The 20,741-nt window shown below is 36.5% G+C and overlaps 8 protein-coding genes across 9 annotated transcripts; 5 read left to right on the top strand and 3 right to left on the bottom strand.

Moving 5' to 3' along the window:
- Positions 1–51: 51 nt before the first annotated feature.
- Positions 52–2,814, bottom strand: LOC133839468 (vacuolar protein sorting-associated protein 33B). Its single transcript, XM_062271052.1, has 4 exons — positions 2,677–2,814; positions 2,513–2,613; positions 2,118–2,451; positions 52–1,640 (listed from the first exon to the last, which is right to left on the bottom strand). Exons 1-4 carry the CDS (start codon positions 2,731–2,733, stop codon positions 189–191), a joined length of 1,944 nt encoding a protein of 647 aa, XP_062127036.1. The 5' UTR covers positions 2,734–2,814; the 3' UTR covers positions 52–188.
- Positions 2,815–5,078: 2,264 nt separating this feature from the next.
- On the top strand, positions 5,079–6,675 carry LOC133837394 (uncharacterized). The gene is made up of 2 exons (XM_062268139.1): positions 5,079–6,299; positions 6,363–6,675. The coding sequence occupies exons 1-2, from the start codon at positions 5,225–5,227 to the stop codon at positions 6,548–6,550; spliced, it is 1,263 nt and encodes a 420-aa protein (XP_062124123.1). The 5' UTR covers positions 5,079–5,224; the 3' UTR covers positions 6,551–6,675.
- Positions 6,676–6,936: 261 nt separating this feature from the next.
- LOC133837396 (uncharacterized) lies at positions 6,937–14,266 on the top strand. Of its 2 annotated transcripts, none has more exons than XM_062268143.1 (3): positions 6,937–7,826; positions 13,231–13,756; positions 13,816–14,266. In XM_062268143.1, the coding sequence occupies exons 1-3, from the start codon at positions 7,548–7,550 to the stop codon at positions 13,938–13,940; spliced, it is 930 nt and encodes a 309-aa protein (XP_062124127.1). In that variant the 5' UTR covers positions 6,937–7,547; the 3' UTR covers positions 13,941–14,266. The 2 variants fall into 2 exon arrangements, with proteins under 2 accessions (XP_062124127.1, XP_062124126.1); XM_062268142.1 differs by lacking the exon at positions 6,937–7,826 and adding an exon at positions 12,393–13,170 and having other exon boundaries at positions 13,816–14,261.
- LOC133837397 (uncharacterized) lies at positions 8,161–8,757 on the top strand. Its single transcript, XM_062268144.1, has 2 exons — positions 8,161–8,425; positions 8,485–8,757. The coding sequence occupies exons 1-2, from the start codon at positions 8,161–8,163 to the stop codon at positions 8,658–8,660; spliced, it is 441 nt and encodes a 146-aa protein (XP_062124128.1). The 3' UTR covers positions 8,661–8,757.
- Positions 8,214–10,261, bottom strand: LOC133837395 (uncharacterized). The gene is made up of 2 exons (XM_062268141.1): positions 9,184–10,261; positions 8,214–9,130 (listed from the first exon to the last, which is right to left on the bottom strand). Exons 1-2 carry the CDS (start codon positions 10,241–10,243, stop codon positions 8,949–8,951), a joined length of 1,242 nt encoding a protein of 413 aa, XP_062124125.1. The 5' UTR covers positions 10,244–10,261; the 3' UTR covers positions 8,214–8,948.
- An 810-nt stretch (positions 14,267–15,076) lies between the features above and the next one.
- Positions 15,077–16,598, top strand: LOC133838053 (uncharacterized). Its single transcript, XM_062269003.1, has 3 exons — positions 15,077–15,717; positions 15,777–16,305; positions 16,368–16,598. Exons 1-3 carry the CDS (start codon positions 15,163–15,165, stop codon positions 16,517–16,519), a joined length of 1,236 nt encoding a protein of 411 aa, XP_062124987.1. The 5' UTR covers positions 15,077–15,162; the 3' UTR covers positions 16,520–16,598.
- Positions 16,599–16,909: 311 nt separating this feature from the next.
- LOC133837216 (uncharacterized) lies at positions 16,910–18,420 on the top strand. The gene is made up of 3 exons (XM_062267888.1): positions 16,910–17,591; positions 17,650–18,178; positions 18,237–18,420. The coding sequence occupies exons 1-3, from the start codon at positions 17,037–17,039 to the stop codon at positions 18,413–18,415; spliced, it is 1,263 nt and encodes a 420-aa protein (XP_062123872.1). The 5' UTR covers positions 16,910–17,036; the 3' UTR covers positions 18,416–18,420.
- A 592-nt stretch (positions 18,421–19,012) lies between these two features.
- LOC133837217 (uncharacterized) lies at positions 19,013–20,719 on the bottom strand. Its single transcript, XM_062267890.1, has 3 exons — positions 19,735–20,719; positions 19,460–19,676; positions 19,013–19,400 (listed from the first exon to the last, which is right to left on the bottom strand). The coding sequence occupies exons 1-3, from the start codon at positions 20,572–20,574 to the stop codon at positions 19,207–19,209; spliced, it is 1,251 nt and encodes a 416-aa protein (XP_062123874.1). The 5' UTR covers positions 20,575–20,719; the 3' UTR covers positions 19,013–19,206.
- Positions 20,720–20,741: the final 22 nt, after the last annotated feature.

Here is a 20,741-nt window from a genome sequence, read left to right as displayed (position 1 = left end):
TAAAAGTCAGTCAGTTTGTCTTGTGAATGACATGAACCAGTTTGCCGTTTCAAAGCAAGCTGGCTTGATATTATATAGATTCAATTAATCATCTATTAAATACATGATTTATGATTTCAAAATACCACATTTTATTTTTAGAATAGTTAAATAGTTGTCATGTCAGTAATAGTAGTAGATTCATGTATTCAGTGATTGAAAGCCGCTGCGATTAAATCGCTGCCAGCTAAAAGTTTATCAGATGCAACAGTTATTTGGGCATTCGTCAGCTTGGCCACCAAGTCACAGGCGGCAATTTCTGCATAGCTTGCACCGCCTACCACAAACACAAACAAGTTTCGCAGCCGCAGAGGGAACACATCATTGGCTTCGCCTGTTGCTGTCTTGACTTGCGCCGCATAGGCTTTAGGAGTAGTTGTCTGACCACCAGGTACACACATTTGCAGGCCCTCGATCATGGCCAGTTTGGTGGCCAATTGATCGGCGTTGCTGGCATTGAGCAGAATGGAACACAGTTGTGCTATTAGAGGTACATAAGTGCCGTTGAATACAAAGCTGGGACAGGTTTTGGAAGCAGCTCGGGCTGCGGCGTCTACGCCAGCGGCAGCTGACTGCTCGGCATCTGCAGAGGAGGCTAACAGCTTAAGACGATTGGCGTTGGCCTGGAATTCCGTTTGCTGGAACTTAGGCAACGGCAAGTTCGACAGCAGTTTCGTTGAGCTCTTGCGTTCCGGCTGCAAGGCAGGCAAAAGTCCGGCCTGCGATAATTGCTGAAAGACGCAGAGCTCGCGATGCCCAAACATATTGCAATAGTTGCGGGCGAAGTGTTGCAGTTCATCGGGTGCAACTCCAACACACAAATGCAGTAGGCACAGCAGACGCAACGTGTTGTACCGTTGTCCATCTGTGGTCAGCAGCATATCAATCTCGGACAGCAGACGTTTGCGTGAAACATTGTTCAAGATGTCCTCCTCTAGTGTCTGCAGATGCCGAAAGTTGCCCAGCATTTTTATGACAACCTCGGACGCATTCAGATGCCGCAACACTTTGGCTTTTAGCTCGGTTAACTTGGGCAACTTGCGTGCCACATAATCGTGCATTTCCTCCAGCTTCAAGTCGTTTAGTTTCTGCACTTCAAGACTCAAGGCCTTGACCTGTGCTCGTACAGAGCTGCTTGCCTGGGCAAAGTGCTTGTAACGATTCTCGCCATAGAACTCATCACAGGCGCTATGAAGGCGAATGCTGCTTGGCTTGCTGCTGGACTTGGGTGGATATTCGGACTTTCCCTGGAGTAGCTGCACCTTCTGGCTGCTTATTTTATTGTTGGCATTGTCAATGCTGATTTCTCCAGCGCGCAATTGAAATACCTCGAGCAACAGGCCAGCATAAATAGCTGGCGTAAGCAGCGTCGATGCATAATCCTTATCACGATCGATGATGAGGCAAGCGCCAAAGTCTGGTGGGTTTATTGCCTGGGGCACTGGACCCAGGGCTTGCAGCTCGTGCAGCAGCTGCGCCGAGTGGCTGCCAAATGTGAGCGTTAGCGCAGGCTGTCCACAAATCATTTGCAGCAGCCTCAAACTCTGAGCCACAGCAGGCAAGGCTGAACTATTCCCTTGGAGGTAAAGGCATTCGTATAGCTGCAATTAAAAAGACACCAAGTGGATATTATAATACAATATATAGTATATCTGTTCCATAGCTTCGTCATATTCAATCATGTAAGTTTTGCACAAGTAAGATCTTGTGCCTCTCAGCTTTTACCATTTGGGGTCGTTGATTATTCAATTAGTCGCGACAATTACCTTAACAAATCCAAAGAGACTTGGCAAATAACACTAATACACTACTAAGTACCGCTAAGGAATGTCTTTAGATTATCCAAAACCTTAGTAAGTTGATGTTAAACCTCAGCCTAAATCAGACAATAATTAACCCTATATATCTTTTTACTATGTTGAATACATTTTTAAAACCTAATCCACAAAGTATTCTTAACTGAGGTCCTTATTAATTACATAAACCTAAATTATAATTTGTTTTTTAGTATAAAATGTATTTCCCCGAAGACTTATCTGAAATTGAATATTACTAACAATTCGTCACTAATTACTCACATTGGGCAACTCCAGACTCAGCACTCCATGATCCAGATAGATGAAATCCCAGTTGTAATGATGCAGCTGCACCAGACCCCAGAGGCCCGCCTGTTCAAGCAGCGCATGGAAATAGGCATAGCAGCTGGGCACACAGATTATGTGAAACATGCGCAACGCCAGATCGGGTGACTCACTGGACGACATCGATGACATGGCCAGCGGCTGTAATTGGCGTAGCAGCGTTTGATACGTGTCCAGCATGCTGCGTATCATGTAGATGTGCACTTGGTCAGCATCACGCGGCACACGTTGCTTGGCATCGAGCTTGTAAATGCGCTGAATGCCTTTCAGCCTGCAAATTGAAGACTTCGTAGCCAGTGTCCAGAATGTGTAGATCGTATTGCAAGACTTACTTTAGCCAGGAGGCGGTGCAAACATGTTCCAGCGGCTTGATAAGCTCAGGCTCCAAGATTAGTTCCTTTTTGCCCGGTATTGAGCATAGTATGGCCTGCAACTGCACAGCCACACCATCATTTTTTTTATTTGATTGATATTACTTAAATGGATGCAAACGCACCTTTTCCTGGGCAACCAGTTGAAATCCTTGCAGCTTCTTATCCAGCGTCACATCCATTTGTGGGCATCAACAAATTGTTGATTGTTGTCAACAACTGTTTTGGCAAAATGTATCGATTAGTATCTTGCACCATTTATCGTTATCGCTTACAGTAAAACGATTGTTTGATTTGTAAATGGGATTATTTAATTTGCACTATTCCAATTAAGTTGAAAAATAATAGTTAGCATAATACTTGTATTATGATGTAATTTTAATTTAAATAAATTAATTTAATTTTATATATATATATATATATATATTATAATGTATAATCATGAATCATGAATAATCATTAAACATATCATTCAACATATTTGCAAAATATTTGTTAATTTTACATAAATTACAATTATTATATTATTCCGATTAATTTTCTAACAAGATTTGTGACCTATTGCAATGTGAAATTCAGTGCTTGCAGTGTATTCAATAAAGCTTTTTTGTTTGCAAGCTTTCGAATTGTTTTGTTTGGTGAAATAACTTCATTGTGTGAAAAGCTTTGAACCATGATACAATCATGATACAATTATACAAGGTAGTCTCGTCGGAAAAAGCTGTCCGACTTTAAACATAACAATGAGTGCGAGTGAAAGAGTCTCAGCACAGCAGTGTGAGCGAGACGACAATGAAATGCGCATTAACCCTTATACGATGATATTAATATTTACATATTTTGAAGCTAATATTAATGTCTTTTTGACATATTTCTAAAATGTAAATTGTTTATGAACAATATTAATAATATATATGAGAATTCTCTAATTCTCGAAATGTTTTAATTCTATCCGTGTCTACGGCATACATTGCAAAATGTCGTTTTCCACAAGGGTTAATTGCAGAAAAATTCGTCCGCAGACAACCTCTTGCGTCGAAAAACGAATGCGTACTGACGAAAGCTTTTCCGACGAGACTACCTTGTATAATTGTATCATGGATACCATCATGATACAATTATAGAAGGTAGTCTCGTCGGCAAAAGCTTTCGTCAGTACGCATTCGTTTTTGACGCAAGAGGTTGTCTGCGGACGAATTTTTTCTGCAATTAACCCTTGTGCAAAATGACATTTTGCAATGAATGCCGTAGACACGGATAGAATTAAAACATTTAGAGAATTAGAGAATTCTCATATATATTATTAATATTGTTCATTACCAATTTATATTTTAAAAATATGTCAAGGAGACATTAATATCAGCTTCAAAATATGTAAATATTGATATCATCGTCTAAGGGTTAATGCGCATTTCATTGTCGTCTCGCTTACACTGCTGTGCTGAGACTCTTTCACTCGCACTCATTTGTATGATTATAGAGGTTGTGCTTTTTCCGACGAGACTACCTTGTATTATTGTATCATGGATACCATGATACAATTATACAAGGTAGTCTCGTCCATGATACAATTATACAAGGTAGTCTCGTCGGAAAAAGCTTTCGTCAGTACGCATTCGTTTTTCGACGCAAGAGGTTGTCTGCGGACGAATTTTTAGCGCAATTAACCCTTATGCAAAATGACTTTTTGCCATGTATGCCGTAAACACGGATAGAATAAAAACATTTAGAGAATTAGAGAATTCTCATATATATTATTAATATTGTTCATTACCAATTTATATTTTAAAAATATGTCAAGGAGACATTAATATCAGCTTCAAAATATGTAAATATTGATATCATCGTCTAAGGGTTAATGCGCATTTCATTGTCGTCTCGCTCACACTGCTGTGCTGAGACTCTTTCACTCGCACTCATTGGTATGATTATAGAGGTTGTGCTTTTTCCGACGAGACTACCTTGTATTATTGTATCATGGTCTCGTCGTGTGCCTTTTCGTTCGGCTTCGAGCCGTTATCGCTCAGTGCGCTCGTGCTTGTTGAAGGGAAAGGTTGTATGCGGACGATCTTTTCTCTAAATATTAACCCTTGCGCAAGGCAAAATGTCAGATTGCAATTATATTTTATATATATTTGAACTTTATGATAGAATTAAAAACCTGAACAAAATAATTAGTAATCAAAAACAAAAATAACGATTACTATCAATTTCTAAACTGTAAAAAATTAAATTATAAAAACATTTCAACTCTTTTTAATACAGTGGAACAATTAAACCATATGCGCCATTTAAGGGTTAATCACAAAGCTCTACTGTCGATTCTTTCGCACTCACTAGGCGCAGTCGTTTCACTCGCACTTATGTATGGGATAGATAACGGATAGCTTTTGCCGACGAGACTACCTTGTGTTATTGTATCATGATGGATACAATCATGAACAATTAAACCATATGCGCCATTTAAGGGTTAATCACAAAGCTCTACTGTGTTATTGTATCATGCTTTGAACCATGCAATTTGTGAAATTACAAGAAAAGCTTTGGCCACAATCGATAAAATGCTTTGTTTTGATCATTGTAGCACCAGTTGACTGAAAAGTTTCCATTAGTTTACATTGCTGAGAAGTCTCTTGTACATACATACTCGTAATTGTTAACACTATCTTATCAATGGCGGATCAAAACAATGAATTCACTACGGATGAGTTGGAGGCGCCTTCCTGGTTAAATACGCAGTTTTTGGAGCAGGTGCTGAGCAAACATGAGGGAGATGAACAACTGGCGGTAAAAACTATAAAAGTCTCACCGGCGACTTTGAAGGGCGATCACTATGCAAGCATAATGTTTCGAGTCGTTGTGGAATACACAAACAAGCAGGGAAATGCATCTAAGTCGCTGATCGTTAAGACGATGCCACAAGTGGAGGGCTTCAAGAAGGAGCAACTTAACGAGTCGCACATCTTTCGCACGGAGATTGGCATGTACACGGAAGTTCTTCCGAAATTCGAAGCTGTACTTCGGGAAGCTGGCGATAACACATCATTGTGTGTTCCCTGCATTTATCACAGCTTGGAACCACAACAAGTGATGATTTTTGACGATTTGGTTCCCTTGGGCTATATTGTCGTGCGTGATCGGGAGCCCACCATGGATGAAGTGCGTCTAGCTTTTTCGAAGCTGGCCAAATGGCATGCTGTGAGCTTCAAGATGATCAAGGATCAACCAGAAGTATTTCAAAAATTTAAATACAGTTTAATGGAGTTGCCAAAAATTACGGAAGATCCCTTTATGTACGGTATTGATTTTTTCATCAGAATGCTGGATGAAGTACCTGATTTAAAGGGCTATAAGCCGAGCCTTGAAAGGATCCGAGAAAATTTGGTAGAAAATTTTCGGGCGCCATTTGTCGAGCATCGTGAGAATCGTCAAGATGATGCCTATTATGTACTTTGCCATGGAGATCTTTACATCAGGAACATGATGTTCAAGCATGATAAAGTTACAAATGTTGCGGAAGATTGTATGCTTATCGATTTCCAAATGAGCAATGTGGGTCCAATGCCAAATGATATCATTTATGCAACCTATCAGATGCTGTCTCCTGATCAGAGGCAAAACCATCTTGAGGAATTGATTCGCTTTTATTTTTCTATTTTTACTGATACCTTGAAAAAAATTAATTACAAGGGAGAATCACCGCTCTTGGAAACATTCCAACAACAATATTTCCGGCAGAAGCATTTGGGTAAGATAATAGTGCGATTGAACGAAAATTTGGTATAAGTAATAATATTTACCTTTATTACAGAAATATTTCTGCTGACCACTTTCCTGCCATTAAGGTATTACATTAAGTCGGGAAAACAAAAATTCGACGACGTTACTCAATGGCGAGAAAATGATGAGTTAAGGCAAAACTTTTACCGGATTGAAGGTTACGTTGAAGAGACTAGAAATTTGTTAAAACGCTTTGCTCAACGCGGATACTTTGACTAATTGACTATGAAAAAATGCTATAAATATTATTTTTACCCCCATTGAAATTTTGCCAATAAATTTTGACTTCTACTAGGTCAGTTACTTGCTATCTTATCATCAAAGATATTTGCGATGTTCCTTATCAGAACCACATTTGATAAAATTAACATTTGGTAGATTAACAAAGTTAAGAAAATAGAAATTATGCATTACAAAGCATATTTTAAAGTAATCAATGAATAAAACACAAAATGTGGATGCTAGACGGTAAGATACCCAATGTCATGAGTTCAATATATTATTTTATCTACAGAATATCATTTGGGACTAATTTCTAAATGACAACAATCTCTTCTTAAATTTTCGTAGATCTCGGAGTTATATGCATGGCTATATTATATCGATTCTTGACGTTGATCAAGTATGTAGAATGGTGTCTAAGTTAGATGCCTTCATTTGTTTGTTATCAACAATTATTGTTGTCATAAAGAAATAACAATCTATGGGTAACTTAACTCCAAGTCATTATTAGATTGCAAAAAAAAAAAAATGTTTCGTATTATTTCACAATAATCTGAATAGTTTCTTCACATAATAAGTATTTGATAAAAGCGGCAAACATCTTATACAAATCGTATAAAACGTAGCCTCCCACAGAGCTTTGTTCACTTCTTATCACAATACCGTATTGACCACTTCGGGAAGTCCATTTCTTTCGTTAAAAAAGACGTAACTAAAATGGCATCGAAAACAAATAATAATGACTTCAATGCCGATGAACTGGTAGCGCCAGAGTGGCTAAATGCAGAGTTCTTACGGGAAGTATTAATGAAGCATTTAAAGGAACCAGAATTGAAAGTTTTGGATATTGTGATGTCTCCAGCAAGTGCTAAAGGAGATCACTATGCAAGTGTGATGTTCCGTTCAAAAGTTGTGTATGAAACCCAAAAAGGAAAATTCTCGAAATCGTTAATTATCAAGACCATGCCCGAACAGGAGGGTCATAAAAAAAGAAATGCTAAGTAATTCTCATATCTTTGAAACTGAGATTGGCATGTACACCAAAGCATTGCCCAAGTTTGAGGAGATTTTACGGCAGTCTGGAGATGAGACTAAGTTATGCACGCCTTGTTTGTATCACAGCTTGGAGCCACGACAAGTTATGATTTTCGACGATCTTGTAGAGGAGGGTTACACGGTCATAAGAGATCGAGGAGCGACTATCGAGGAGTTAAACGCAGCTTATACCAAATTGGCTAAAATCCATGCAGTAAGCTTTAAGATTCTAAATGAGGTAAGTCATGCAAAAGATCACATTTGATTGAAACATTATATAATTACTTATATATAAATGTATATCTTTCAGAATCCTGAATACCTTAAAGAATTTAAATATTCAATATCTTCTTTGCCTAATTTTTTGACTGATCCTTTCGTAACATCGGGAATTACAAATTTTCTGGGACTCATTGAATCGGTGCCAGAGTTTGCCAAATATAAGCAATTTTTTTAAAAGTATCGAGACAACATTTGTACCTCTACTTGTTGACATACTAGAAGAGTATCGATCAAATCGTCAAACCGATGGATATTACATCTTAAGTCATGGGGACTTCCATTTACGTAATATGATGTTTAAGCATAACTCATCTGGTGGCTTGGAAGATTGTATGTTGCTCGATTTTCAAATGAGTAATGTGTGTCCGCCATCTGTCGATATTCTCTATTCCGTTTATTTGCTAATGGGTCCTGATGAACGTCGAAATCATCACAAGGAACTTATTAACTTTTACTTCAACACGTTCGTCGAGACTTTAGAAAAAATTGGCTACAAAGCTGAACTTCCAAATTATGTGGACTTTTGGCGACAATTACATCGTCATAAAATTTTTGGTAAGTGATAAATGGAAATCCTTAAGTGTATAATTTTAATCCTTAATTTGTAATTTCAGATTTGTTTTATATGACACTATTACCCATGGGTTTTGCAGGCGAGAGAAACGATATCGATTTAACTGATATGATGACCAATAATGAAGTTCGCAAAAAGCTATTTTTCATAGAAAAATTTATCGATGAAGTGAAGTATTTGCTACCCAGATTCGAAAAACTGGGTTACTTTAAGTGACATGTAGAAATGTAGAATATTTAAAATAATTATCGAAATACATATGTATATTATAGATAAATCACTATTTTCTTATCAGAAAACATGTTTTGCTTATCGTCCTTTCTATCTTTACAATATTAAGCTAAGATAATGATAAAGTTGAATTGCTTTCTAAAAGATAAGATATCGCGAAAATAACGCATACTGAGCTTGTAGCTCACACAAGTTATACAAGTATGCAAATTTTATTTAATTATTTTAAAAGTGTTTATGCAAATTTTGTAATATTTTCTATATGATTTATTTTTAGAGCTGATCAAAGTAACCTAGATGAAGCATTCTTGGCAATAGATATTCCAATTCAGCTTGAAAATCTTTTTGATAGAGTAATTTGCTTCTCTGATCCTCACCCTCTAGTAACACTGCTGCATCTTCTCCTTTTCGCATAAACATTACGGTGGGCATCAGAGTGGTCATTAAAAGAAAGTCTAAGGGAAGGGAAATCAATTATTTTGTTTACTTATTATGAGAGTTCATATACCATTGTATCTTTTATCAAAGATCTGTTGTCGGAATTCGATCAAACTTGGGAGCTTTCCTTTAAAGGCAATAATTTTGAGGGTATCGACGAAGGTTTTAAAGTAATGGTAGATGAGTTCATTGCATTGGTTTCCAAGTTTATCCGTGCCGAATAGCATATAAATGGCATAAATAATATCATTAGCCATAGATCCCACATAGGACATTTGAAAGTCTAGAAGCATGCAGTCAGGGCCCTTGAACATCATGTTCCTTAGATGAAAATCGCCGTGGCAGAGCACATAGTATCCATTTTCTTGGCGATTTTCTCGATATTCTCGAATAACGTCTACCCAGCGATTAACTAATTTTCCCTCCATTAATTCAAAGTATTTTTTATAAGGTCTTAAACTTTGCACATTCTCCAGCATGTTTATGAAGACCGACAGAGCTGACGTCATGAAATCTTCTTTCAATATATTCGGCAATGTGGTCACATCGTATTGCAGCTTTTCAAATAATTCGGGCTGATCCTTTATTATCTTATGACTGACAGCATGCCACTTGCCAAGTTTTTCCAGAGCATATTTTAACTCCTCTATGGTCGCTGGTCTGTTTCTGACAACGGCGTAACCCTTTGCGACCAGATCCTCAAACACGATCACTTGACGCGGTTCCAAGCTGTGATAAACGCAGGGCGCGTAGAGTGTTGTTTTATCGCCTGCGTCTCGAAGTATCTTCTCAAACTTTGGCAGTATTTCCGTGTACATAGCAATCTCAGTTGGAAAGACATGGGAATTGTCCAACAAGTCTTTTTTGTGACCCTGCTCTTCAGGAATTGTCTTGATGATTAGATTTACAGTAGATTTTTCTGTAGTTTGCGTTGTGTAGACAATTTCAGCTCGAAACATGATACTGGCATAGTGATCGCCCTTGGCACTGGCCGGAGACAACTTGAGGTCGAGCACTTTTAACTCTGGTTTCTTTAAATAACTATTTAATATTTTCGTGAAGAATTGCACGTCTAGCCATTGCGGAGCTTCTAGCTCATCAGAGTTGCAGTTCTCGTGATTTGTTGACATATTTGCTGCTTTCGAATAGTTACTTCGTAATAAACTAAAAACATTCTGTAGGAGCTTCCCATTTATATACATTTCTATAGGTCTGAAAGCTTTTAGAATTCTCTATTTTAAAGAGCGATAGAAAAAGAGAACATCAGGCAACTTGGGATACAAGTTTTTTTTTTATCTTTATTTCACATTTACATTGACAAATCGTAAATATAAGCGAGGCATTTAATTAACAAGTAATATAGTTAGACAAGTTTTGCTAATGACATAGTAGAACAGACGATCAGACGAAAAGAGTGTCATTAATATAAAATAGACTTTAATAAAATTAACTTCTCTCTAACGCCTCTCTGAACCAAATAATCTGAGCTTTTGAATTATTTAGTCAGTGATGTTGATAACGTAAGATACTCGTTTGGAGATAATTTGACATCAAGCACATTAAACGCAGATTTAATTAAATAACCATCTAAATAACCATACAAGTTATTATTCTCTGATGATAAGATAAGAAGAGAAAAAACAAAGAGAACATAAAAACGGAGTATGTAGTCATCTCTTTATATCTCTTAATATGTTACAGTAGTCTCAAAGCCTCTTCGAAAATAAAAATCGAAGAGCGAATATTGTTTTATACCCGCTACCCATAGGTAGAAGGGTATTATAACTTTGTGCCGGCAGGAAATGTATGTAACAGGTAGAAGGAGGCATCTCCGACCCTATAAAGTATATATATTCTTGATCAGCGTCAACAGCCGAGTCGATCTAACCATGTCCGTCTGTCCGTCTGTGTGTCTGTGTGTCTGTCCGTCTGTCCGTCCGTCCGTATGAACACCTAGATCTCAGAGACTATAAGAGATAGAGCTATAATTTTTTTTCGACAACATTTGTTATGTTTGCACGCAGATCAAGTTTGTTTCAAATTTTTGCCACGCCCCCTTCCGCCCACGCAAATCAAAAAAATCGAATAACAAGCGTAATTTTAAAGCTAGAGTTACGAATTTTGGTATATACAATAAATACTATAGTAGTTATGATTCCTGAAAATTTTGTAGCGATCAGATAAAAATTGTCGATGTTATTAAAGAAATACTTTTGTATGGGCAAAAACTCCTACCTACTAGGGCTCTTAGTTAGTTTGTCTGACAATCTGGTATATTGTGCCGTCTATGGTATATTTTGAATGCGGCACTATATCGATATACCACATATACCATTTGGTATATTTTTAGTATTTTGTAGTATATTTGGTATATTTTGAGAAATATAACGCAAAATATATTGCTTTTATTCAAAATGGGTAGCGGGTATCTCACAGTCGAGTACACTCGACTGTAGCTTTCTTACTTGTTTTACTACTGGTCGAAAGCATTTTCGTATTTGAAAAGTTTTAATTGGTATTGCGCGGTATTCTGGCCAATAGTTTACATGAGTTTTTTGGTTTTACGAATCTATAAATTGGAAAACGAGACATAATGAACATAAGATTAACCCGACTGGATGGATGCAGAGACTTTCCTGGATGTGATTATTATTTTTAAGAAGGAACAAAGCTAAGGATTTTAAATTCAAAGCTCCCTAACAAATAGCATGGGGGTAATCCCCGCGATTATTTAATTATGTTTTTAATACAACAACAGCTTTTCTCTTCTACTAGGTCAGGTATTAGGAATCTTATCTCTAGAGACATTTGCGGGGTTATCAGAAACCACATTTGATATGAGGAACATGTGACAAAAAAAAACCTTTTGCAAAATAGCAGTCAAGCATTACAAGGCATATTCGAAAGTAATCAATATATAAAACAATTAAGAAAGCTGCAATCGAAAGTGTGCTAGGCTGTGCAATATCAAGTTATTTTTGAAGAATACACAAAATTGTTTGCATCAATAAAATTAGTAGATAACAACTTTAAAATATGTACTTAAGTATAGCATTTAAAGGAAGAACTTCATCCGAGTCCAAACCAATAAATACAGAAGAATTATCTACAGATTTAAATCTCGCTTTGGAGATCATTTAAACTTATTATTATTATTACATTCCCATTATATCAGCGTTATTCTTTGAATTTAGTTAGGTCCAATTTATATGAGAAATTTGCAATATTTGCTTTAAGTCTCTAAGAACATGGTGTTTCAATCGTTTGTTTATCTGCTTGTTATCTACATTTTCTATGGGTGCTAAGTAACTTAGCTAAACAGCTGGGCTATGTAATTTCACAATAATCTAAATAGTTCCCTCAGTTCAATGGTCTGTGATAAAGGTGTCACGCTTCCTATTCAATTCGTATAAAAATCAGTCTCCCACAGAGCGCTGCTCACTTCTTATCGAAGCGACGTATTGATCACTTCGTAAAATCGATTTGTTTGATTGCAACTAAAATGGCATCGACGAACAATAATAATGACTATAATGCCGATGAACTGATAGCGCCAAAGTGGCTAAGTGCAGAATTCTTCCGGGATGTGTTAAGTCAGCATTTAAAGGAACCAGAATTGAAAGTTTTGGATGTTGTGATGTCTCCAGCGAGTGCTAAAGGAGATCACTATGCAAGTGTGATGTTCCGATCGAAAGTTGTGTATGAAACCCAAAAAGGAAAATTCTCGAAATCGTTGATTATTAAAACTATGCCGGAAGAAGAAGGCCATAAGAAAGAGTTGCTGAACAATTCCAAAATCTTTGAAACAGAAATTGGCATGTACACCAAAGCGTTGCCTAAGTTTGAAGAGATTTTGCGGCAATCTGGAGATGAGACTAAGTTATGCACGCCTTGTTTGTATCACAGTTTGGAGCCACGACAAGTTATGATTTTCGACGATCTTGTAGTGGAGGGTTACACGGTCATAAGAGATCGAGGAGCGACTATCGAGGAGTTAAAGGCTGCTTATACAAAATTGGCTAAAATCCATGCAGTAAGCTTTAAGATTCTTAATGAGGTAAGACAATCAAAAGAGCATATTGATTGAATATCTATTAATGGTAATATTATATTCCAGAATCCCGATTACCTTAAAGAATTTAAAAATTCAATAACTTCCATGCCTAATATATTGACTGACCCTTTTATGACATCGGGAATTACTAATTTCCTGGGACTAATTGATTCGGTTCCGGAGTTTGCCAAGTATAAGCCCTATTTTAAAAGCATTGAGAAAGATATTGTTCAAAAATTTATTGATATAATAGAAGAATATAGATCAAATCGTCAATCAGATGGTTATTATATTTTGTGCCATGGGGACTTCCATTTACGTAATATGATGTTTAAGCATAACTCAACTGGTGGCTTGGAAGATTGTATGCTTCTGGATTATCAAATGAGTAATGTTTGTCTCCCATCCGTCGATATCCTTTACTCTATTTATTTGCTAATGGGTCCGGATGAACGTCGAAATCATCACAAGGAACTTATTAACTTTTACTTCAACACTTTCGTCGAGACTTTAGAAAAAATTGGTTTTAAGGGTGAGCTCCCGAATTATGTGGACTTTTGGCGACAATTATACCGTCATAAAATTTTTGGTAAGTATGAATAGGAAATCCCCAAATGTACAACTATATTAATTTTTATATAATTTCAGAAATGTTTTACCTTACATTGTTGCCAATGCCATTTGCAGCTGAGGCAGGAGACATCGATCTTTCTGAGATGATGACGAGCAATGAAGTTCGTAAAAAAGCTTTTTTACATCGAGAAATATGTTGAAGAAGTGAAGTATTTGCTTCCCAGATTTGAAAAGTTGGGTTACTTTAAATAGTGTTTACCAAATTTGTAAATTACTTAATAAATTACTATTTAAAAATTAATAAATACACTTATGATAAATTCTTTCTTTTTCATCTGAATATAAGTTTTGCTTATCGTTCCATTTTTCTTTCCAATGTTTAGATAGGGGAACTGAATACTTAAAGATATGTTATCTTCAAACCAACAGCTCTATGAAAAACCTTTGAATACTTAAATCGATTACAAGATACGCCTTGCCAATTGGCTTGCAATCACAATACTTATCACACACCGAAGCAGAACACTAATCTGTACACACACATATTTATTTAGAAAGACAGTTACTTAACACAAGTAAGAAAACTACTGTCGAGTGGGATTTCCGATTCCCCATTTTAAATAAAACCGTATTTGAAAAATAATAATTATATAACAAAATGTCAGGAATTACAGATACTGTTTATAAATATTATTGTATGTACCAGAAATCACGGCTTTAGCTTTAAAATTTCGGTTGCTATTTGATCATAACTCTATCTCATGTAGTCTTTGAGATCTACGGACGGACGGACGGACAGTCAGATAGACGGCTGATCAAAAATAAATTTTTTATGGGATTTGAGATGTCTCCTTTTGCCTGTTATAAAGCTATAAAAATTCGACTAATTGTGGATTATCCTAATGATCGAGGCAAAATAAAATTGATCTGCCAATTAAATGATGAAACTTTTTGTTTTTTAGTCTTTAAGAAGAAATTAGTATTTTAACACTTTAAATTTTATAAAGCTATAAATTTAAATGACGTTTCAGTTTTATATATTATATATTGTTTTAGAAACTTATTATTTTCTATATTTATTTATATATATTTTCATCAACTTAATTTTAATTTTTAATACATTGTTCCCTTTTCTATCTGTATGAGGGTGTAGCAACTGATAATAATAAGAAGACAGATCACTTTTCATTTGAAAGCGTTGTTAGTTTTCACCAACAATGATTTAATATTGAGTTAAATTTTGCAATCATAAATACATTTAGAGAACGAGCTTTCAAAAGCTTGAAAGCTTCACTGCCAAACCACTTACTATGTATATATAGCGGCCAGTGAAAGAGAGCTAATTCAGTAACCTGCCATCGGTTGAATTGTTGACCTGGCACTTCTATTAGCGAAATTGTTCTTATTGTACAACTAAAAGAAATGGATTCGTCGACGAATAATGATAATTACAATGCTGACGAGTTGGAGGCACCCGAGTGGCTTAATACGCAGTACTTCGAAGAAGTGATCAAGCAATATGAGAATGCGCCTGAAGTCAAAGTAACTGAACTAAAGATCTCACCAGCAAGTGCCAAAGGAGATCACTATGCCAGCGTTATGTTCAGAGGTAACATTTCGTATACCACTCAAAAAGGCGAGTTCTCCAAATCTCTTATCATCAAGACGATGCCTGAAGTGGAGGGCCACAAAAAAGACATGCTCGGTGACTCACACCTCTTTAAAACGGAGATAGGAATGTACACCAAAGTATTGCCGAAGTTTGAAAAGATACTTCGTGAAGTGGGCGATGAGACGAGGCTGTGTGCCCCATGCGTGTATTACAGCCTGGAACCTCGCCAAGTTATGATCTTTGAAGATCTAGTGCCACAAGGCTACACTGTCATGCGAGATCGAGATCCGACTGTAGAGGAGCTGAAGGCAGTCTTTACGAAGCTAGCTAAACTGCATGCAATTAGCTTTCACATTTTACATGAGGTACTCATAAATTATTATTCTCTTTAGCACAAATCAAGTAAGAGATATTTCTTTTTCAGAATCCTGAATATCTTCAAGAATTTAAGTATGGTCTTTTTGAAATGCCAAATATCGTAGAAGACCCCTTCATGACAGCAGGAATTTCCAATTTTATTGAAATGTTAAAAAAATTCCCTGAGTACTCAAAATATGTACCAATTTTCGAGCGTTTGAATAATGACCATTTGGATCGCTTAAAGTTAGTAATGCAAGAATATCGAGTAAACAAAAAACCTAATGGATACTATGTTCTCTGCCATGGGGACTTTCACCTGCGTAACATGATGTTTAAGCATAACCCGACTAATGGATCCTTTGAAGATATCATGCTACTGGACTACCAAATAAGCAATTTGTGCCCTATAACTGTTGATTTAATCTACTCCATTTATATGCTAATGGGAGCTGAATGTCGTAAAAATAACTACAAGGATCTGTTAAACTTTTACTTTAAAACTTTTGTCGAAACTCTACAGAAAATTGGATTTAAAGGAGAATTACCGAATTCCGCAGAGTTTTGGAAACAAATGGCACAACACAAAGCTTACGGTAAGATCCAACAATTTATTGGAAAAATTAAGTAATAACTATTTCTTTTTATGTTTTTCTAGATATTTTTCTATTTACAACATTTTTCCCAATGATATGTGCTGTTAAAAACAATACATTCGACCCCAATGAGATGATGCAAAGTAATGATTTCCGACAAAAGATGTACTTCTTAGATTTATTCTTAGGCGAGGTTAAATATTTAATAACCTAGATTTGAGGAATTAGGCTACTTGGTTTAAACAATATAGAGTTTATAATACATCAAATATATTGAACTATAAACTTTATAAGCGTTTTTTTGTGGATCTGTTATTAATAATATGAGCACAGTAAGAGCAAATGTTTTCTGAATCAATTAAAAATATGCATACACGAGATACAAGAGAGCTGTGAGAAACGAACTTTTTGAAGCTTTTTCGCCTATAAATATTGCAAAGGGGCTAGAGAACATTTTGTCAATCTAGATGTTTACATACCACTCTAATATAATATGTTATATCTATTGTCAATTTCAAATACGTGCTTGATAGCAACAACACATATGTATGTATGTATGAGCTTAAGCTACTCAAGTAGTAAAATAGCGAACGAGCTTTTGACTAGAAAGCTTATTGCTAAATCACATATATAGTGTCTGCTGGAGTAGAGGAAAGTTAGTTGAAAGTGGTTACTTCGATTGTTGACACGGAACTTTCATTAGAAGATTTGCTTGATAGTAGTAGAATATAATGGATTCCACGACAAATAATGATAATTTCAATGCTGACGAGCTGGAGGCACCTGAGTGGTTAAATACGCAGTACTTTGAGGAAGTGATCAGGCAATATGAAAAGATGCCAGAAGTCAAAGTGACCGAACTAAAGATCTCACCAGCAAGTGCCAAAGGAGATCACTATGCCAGCGTTATGTTTAGAGGTAAAATAACATATACGACCCAAAAAGGAAAGTTCTTCAAGTCGCTGATCATCAAGACAATGCCGGAAATGGAGGGTCACAAGAAAGAAGTTCTCGGTAACTCGAAAGTCTTTGAAACGGAAATTGGAATGTATACGAAAGTATTGCCTGAATTTGAGAAAGTGCTGCGTAAATTGGGTGATGAGACCAGATTATGTGTACCTTGCTTGTATTATAGTTTAGTACCTCGGAAAATTATGATCTTTGAAGATCTAGTTCCACAAGGTTACTCTGTCATACGAGATAGAGATGCAACTATACAGGAACTGAAGGCGGTGTTTACAAAACTAGCTAAGATACATGCAATTAGCTTCAAAATTTTACATGAGGTAAATAAATCATAGTTGCGTGGTTGCTTATTGCTAAGAAAAATATTTTGTATTTCAGAACCCTGAATATCTCGAGGAATTTAAGCATGGTGTATTTGAAGTGCCCAATTTTGTGAATGACCCCTTTATGTCATCTGGAATGAATAATTTTATTACAATGCTCAAAGAAACACCTGAGTTCTCAAAATATTTGACACGATTTGAGAAGTTGAGAAATGATTATATGGATCAAACGAAAGTGATATTTCAAGAATATCGAGTAAACAGAAAAAGTAATGGATACTATGTTCTCTGCCATGGCGACTTTCACCTGCGTAACATGATGTTTAAGCACAATCCGACAAATGGATCCTTTGAAGATATCATGTTACTGGACTTTCAAATGAGCAACCTGTGTCCAATTTCGATCGATTTAATCTATTCGATTTATATGTTAATGGGCCCCGAGTGTCGGAAAAACAGCTACAAGGATCTGTTAAATTTTTACTTTAAAACGTTTGTCGAAATCCTACAGAAAATTGGATTTAAAGGCGAGTTGCCGAATTCTGCAGAGTTTTGGATGCAAATGACCCAACACAAATCTTACGGTGAGCTTGAAAATGAATTGAAAGTTAAGAAATAATTTTGAAAAAATGTTTTTTCTAGATATTTTCTTATTAACAACATTTTTCCCCATGATGTGTGCTATAAAAGAAAATAAATTTGATCCCGCTGAGATAATACAAAATAACGATTTTCGCCTGAAGACGTACTTTACAGATGCTTTCCAGAATGAGATGAAATACTTGTTACCCAGACTTGATGATCTAGGTTATTTTAACTGAACAATGTACATATACAAGAATATATTCTTATCAACCGAAATTTTTTTTACGTTGTGATTTCAATAAGTGTAAATTGTAGAAATGATGAATTAGCTTTTAAAAGCTTTACGGTCGAAGCTAAGCAAAAGTTCTCCAAGCTGTTGCCTAAAAGGGAGCGTCGATAAAAACAAACGCTCTGTTACTTATGTCTCCCTATCGTAATGTCGCAAATTGACAGAATTTAAGAGAACATTTATAAGAGTGAATGCTGTGATAATAGAGACCGTAACATATTATAATATTTAAAGATGTGGAATCACCGGATTATACTTTTATATGGGATCAAGAGACAACAGTAAATAGAATTTTGTTGTACGGAAGTTGATGCATTTGCTTGAAAATATTGGTACATATATTGATGTGATTTTGCAACTACAACAATATATAATAGTACATAAATAAAAAATATATCAATGTTTTTCAAATGGAAAATGTTAGAAAATGTTATTGCCAAGATGGACTCGATGTAATTAAAATAAAAATATTGGTCCATAATGTATGTATGTGTATATATAGTATATAAAAGCTAAATATACCATAAAAATGCTTTTGGGTAGTAACATTCGATAATGTATATTTTCCAGATTCCACAAAATCATGTTTAATACATGTGGTATCTGTTAACACACAGAATGGTCATTTATAGCGGTAAACACATAAGATATTTTATAATCTGTAATACTAATTTGTATGTTTTGTTTATGGAAGCCCTCGCATTTGTTCAAATGTAGCTCAACAATTTAAGAAATCATTTACGTATCCAAAAAGCCAGACAGTTCAAACTCCTTGACAGTTCGTTGTAAAAATGCTCGATACTTGGGATTCTCAACATTTTCACGTCGGAAACGATCGCCATTCTCGGTGCGAGAATTCAAATCCTCAAGATTGTCGAAGCCAGCTTCTTCCCTGAATATGAGAGGCGTAAGGCAAGTGGCTCCAATGACACCTAGTGATTAAGTGGAAGGTTTAATAAGATAATCTCATAGTGCTTTTAGAGAAACTCACTAATTAGGCTGTTATTGATCACATCGATGTGGATCTCTTTAAGCGTTGGAATGTGTCCCTCGTATTTCAACTTTTCAAGAGTTTTCTGGAGCACTTGATGATACTCTCGAATAATATACTTGTAGTGAACCTTGCGCACATTTTCGTTGAGGGAGCCAAAGAGGAAATAGTTAAGATCGACAGCTGGCGAACCCACATATGCCAACTGGAAGTCCAACTGTAAATAATTCATCGATTAATTAATAGGAATATATGTGCAATATGCTGGGACTTACAGCAACAACATTATCGGGTTCCTTGGTCTCGTTGTTAATGTGAAACATCAGATTGTTGATCCAAATGTCTGCCATGTTAAAGACCTTGAAGCCCTTCTGCTGTTCCTCATACATGGTGACGGCACTCTGGAGCACATTTTCGGCCAGCTTAAACATCTTTTCGGTGATCTCCTCAAAGCCCTTCCAGTGGGCAATTTCCTCGGCCACACAACGAATGTTGACGGGGAAGAAGCTGAGGAAGTCACGTCGATCGGGATTGCGGGAAATTGGTGCCTCATTGAAGAACTCCAGTACTTCAGGATTCTGTTGAGCAATCACAGCACTGCAGGCATGCAACTTGGCCAACTTTTCGATGGTGGGCAACACATAGTCCAAATTGAGCAGACGTCCACGTTCAAAGTTCTCGAAGCCGCTCAGCTGCATGTCTTCCAAAATGAGGAACGGTTCCGGACTCTCCGTCGTGTAATAGCACGTGGGCGCAATTTGGGTCTTATCGCCAATGGACTCGAGCAGCGCTTGCACACGGGGCAACACCTCTTTATAGGCCAAAATTTCACGCTTGAACAGCTTGCTACGCAATGCAATGGCACCCGTCTGTCCCTTGGGATGGTCCTTGACAAACACCGAGAACTTACTCTTCACTGTGCCACGGGTGAGATTGAAGCACGCCCGATGCATTTCACTGGCAAATCCAACGACTACATCGCCCACATTGGCGCTCTTAACCAGCAAGTCACTTACTGTCAGCTGCTCCTCCTTGAAGTGTTCTTTTAGAACATCCTGTAGAAATTCCACAGTCAACCACTCGGGTGCTACATAGTTCTTTTTACCGGTGCCCATGTTTATTTCTCAATTATTTTAATATTTTTTCTCAAGTCACCTGACTTGTGTGAAATATGAACAACAACAAAGTACTCTTTGAAAATTATAGCCGAGCAGCTGAGCGTTTGCGGCTGTTGTGTTAAACAGCTAAACGGAGAGTGAGCTGAATCACTAGGCGCAGACTC

This window comes from Drosophila sulfurigaster, chromosome 2R (assembly GCF_023558435.1).
Source record: "Drosophila sulfurigaster albostrigata strain 15112-1811.04 chromosome 2R, ASM2355843v2, whole genome shotgun sequence".
NCBI lineage: Eukaryota > Metazoa > Arthropoda > Insecta > Diptera > Drosophilidae > Drosophila > Drosophila sulfurigaster.
The sequence above is the reverse complement of the archived record's forward strand: the minus strand, read 5'-3'. Positions and strand labels throughout refer to the sequence as shown.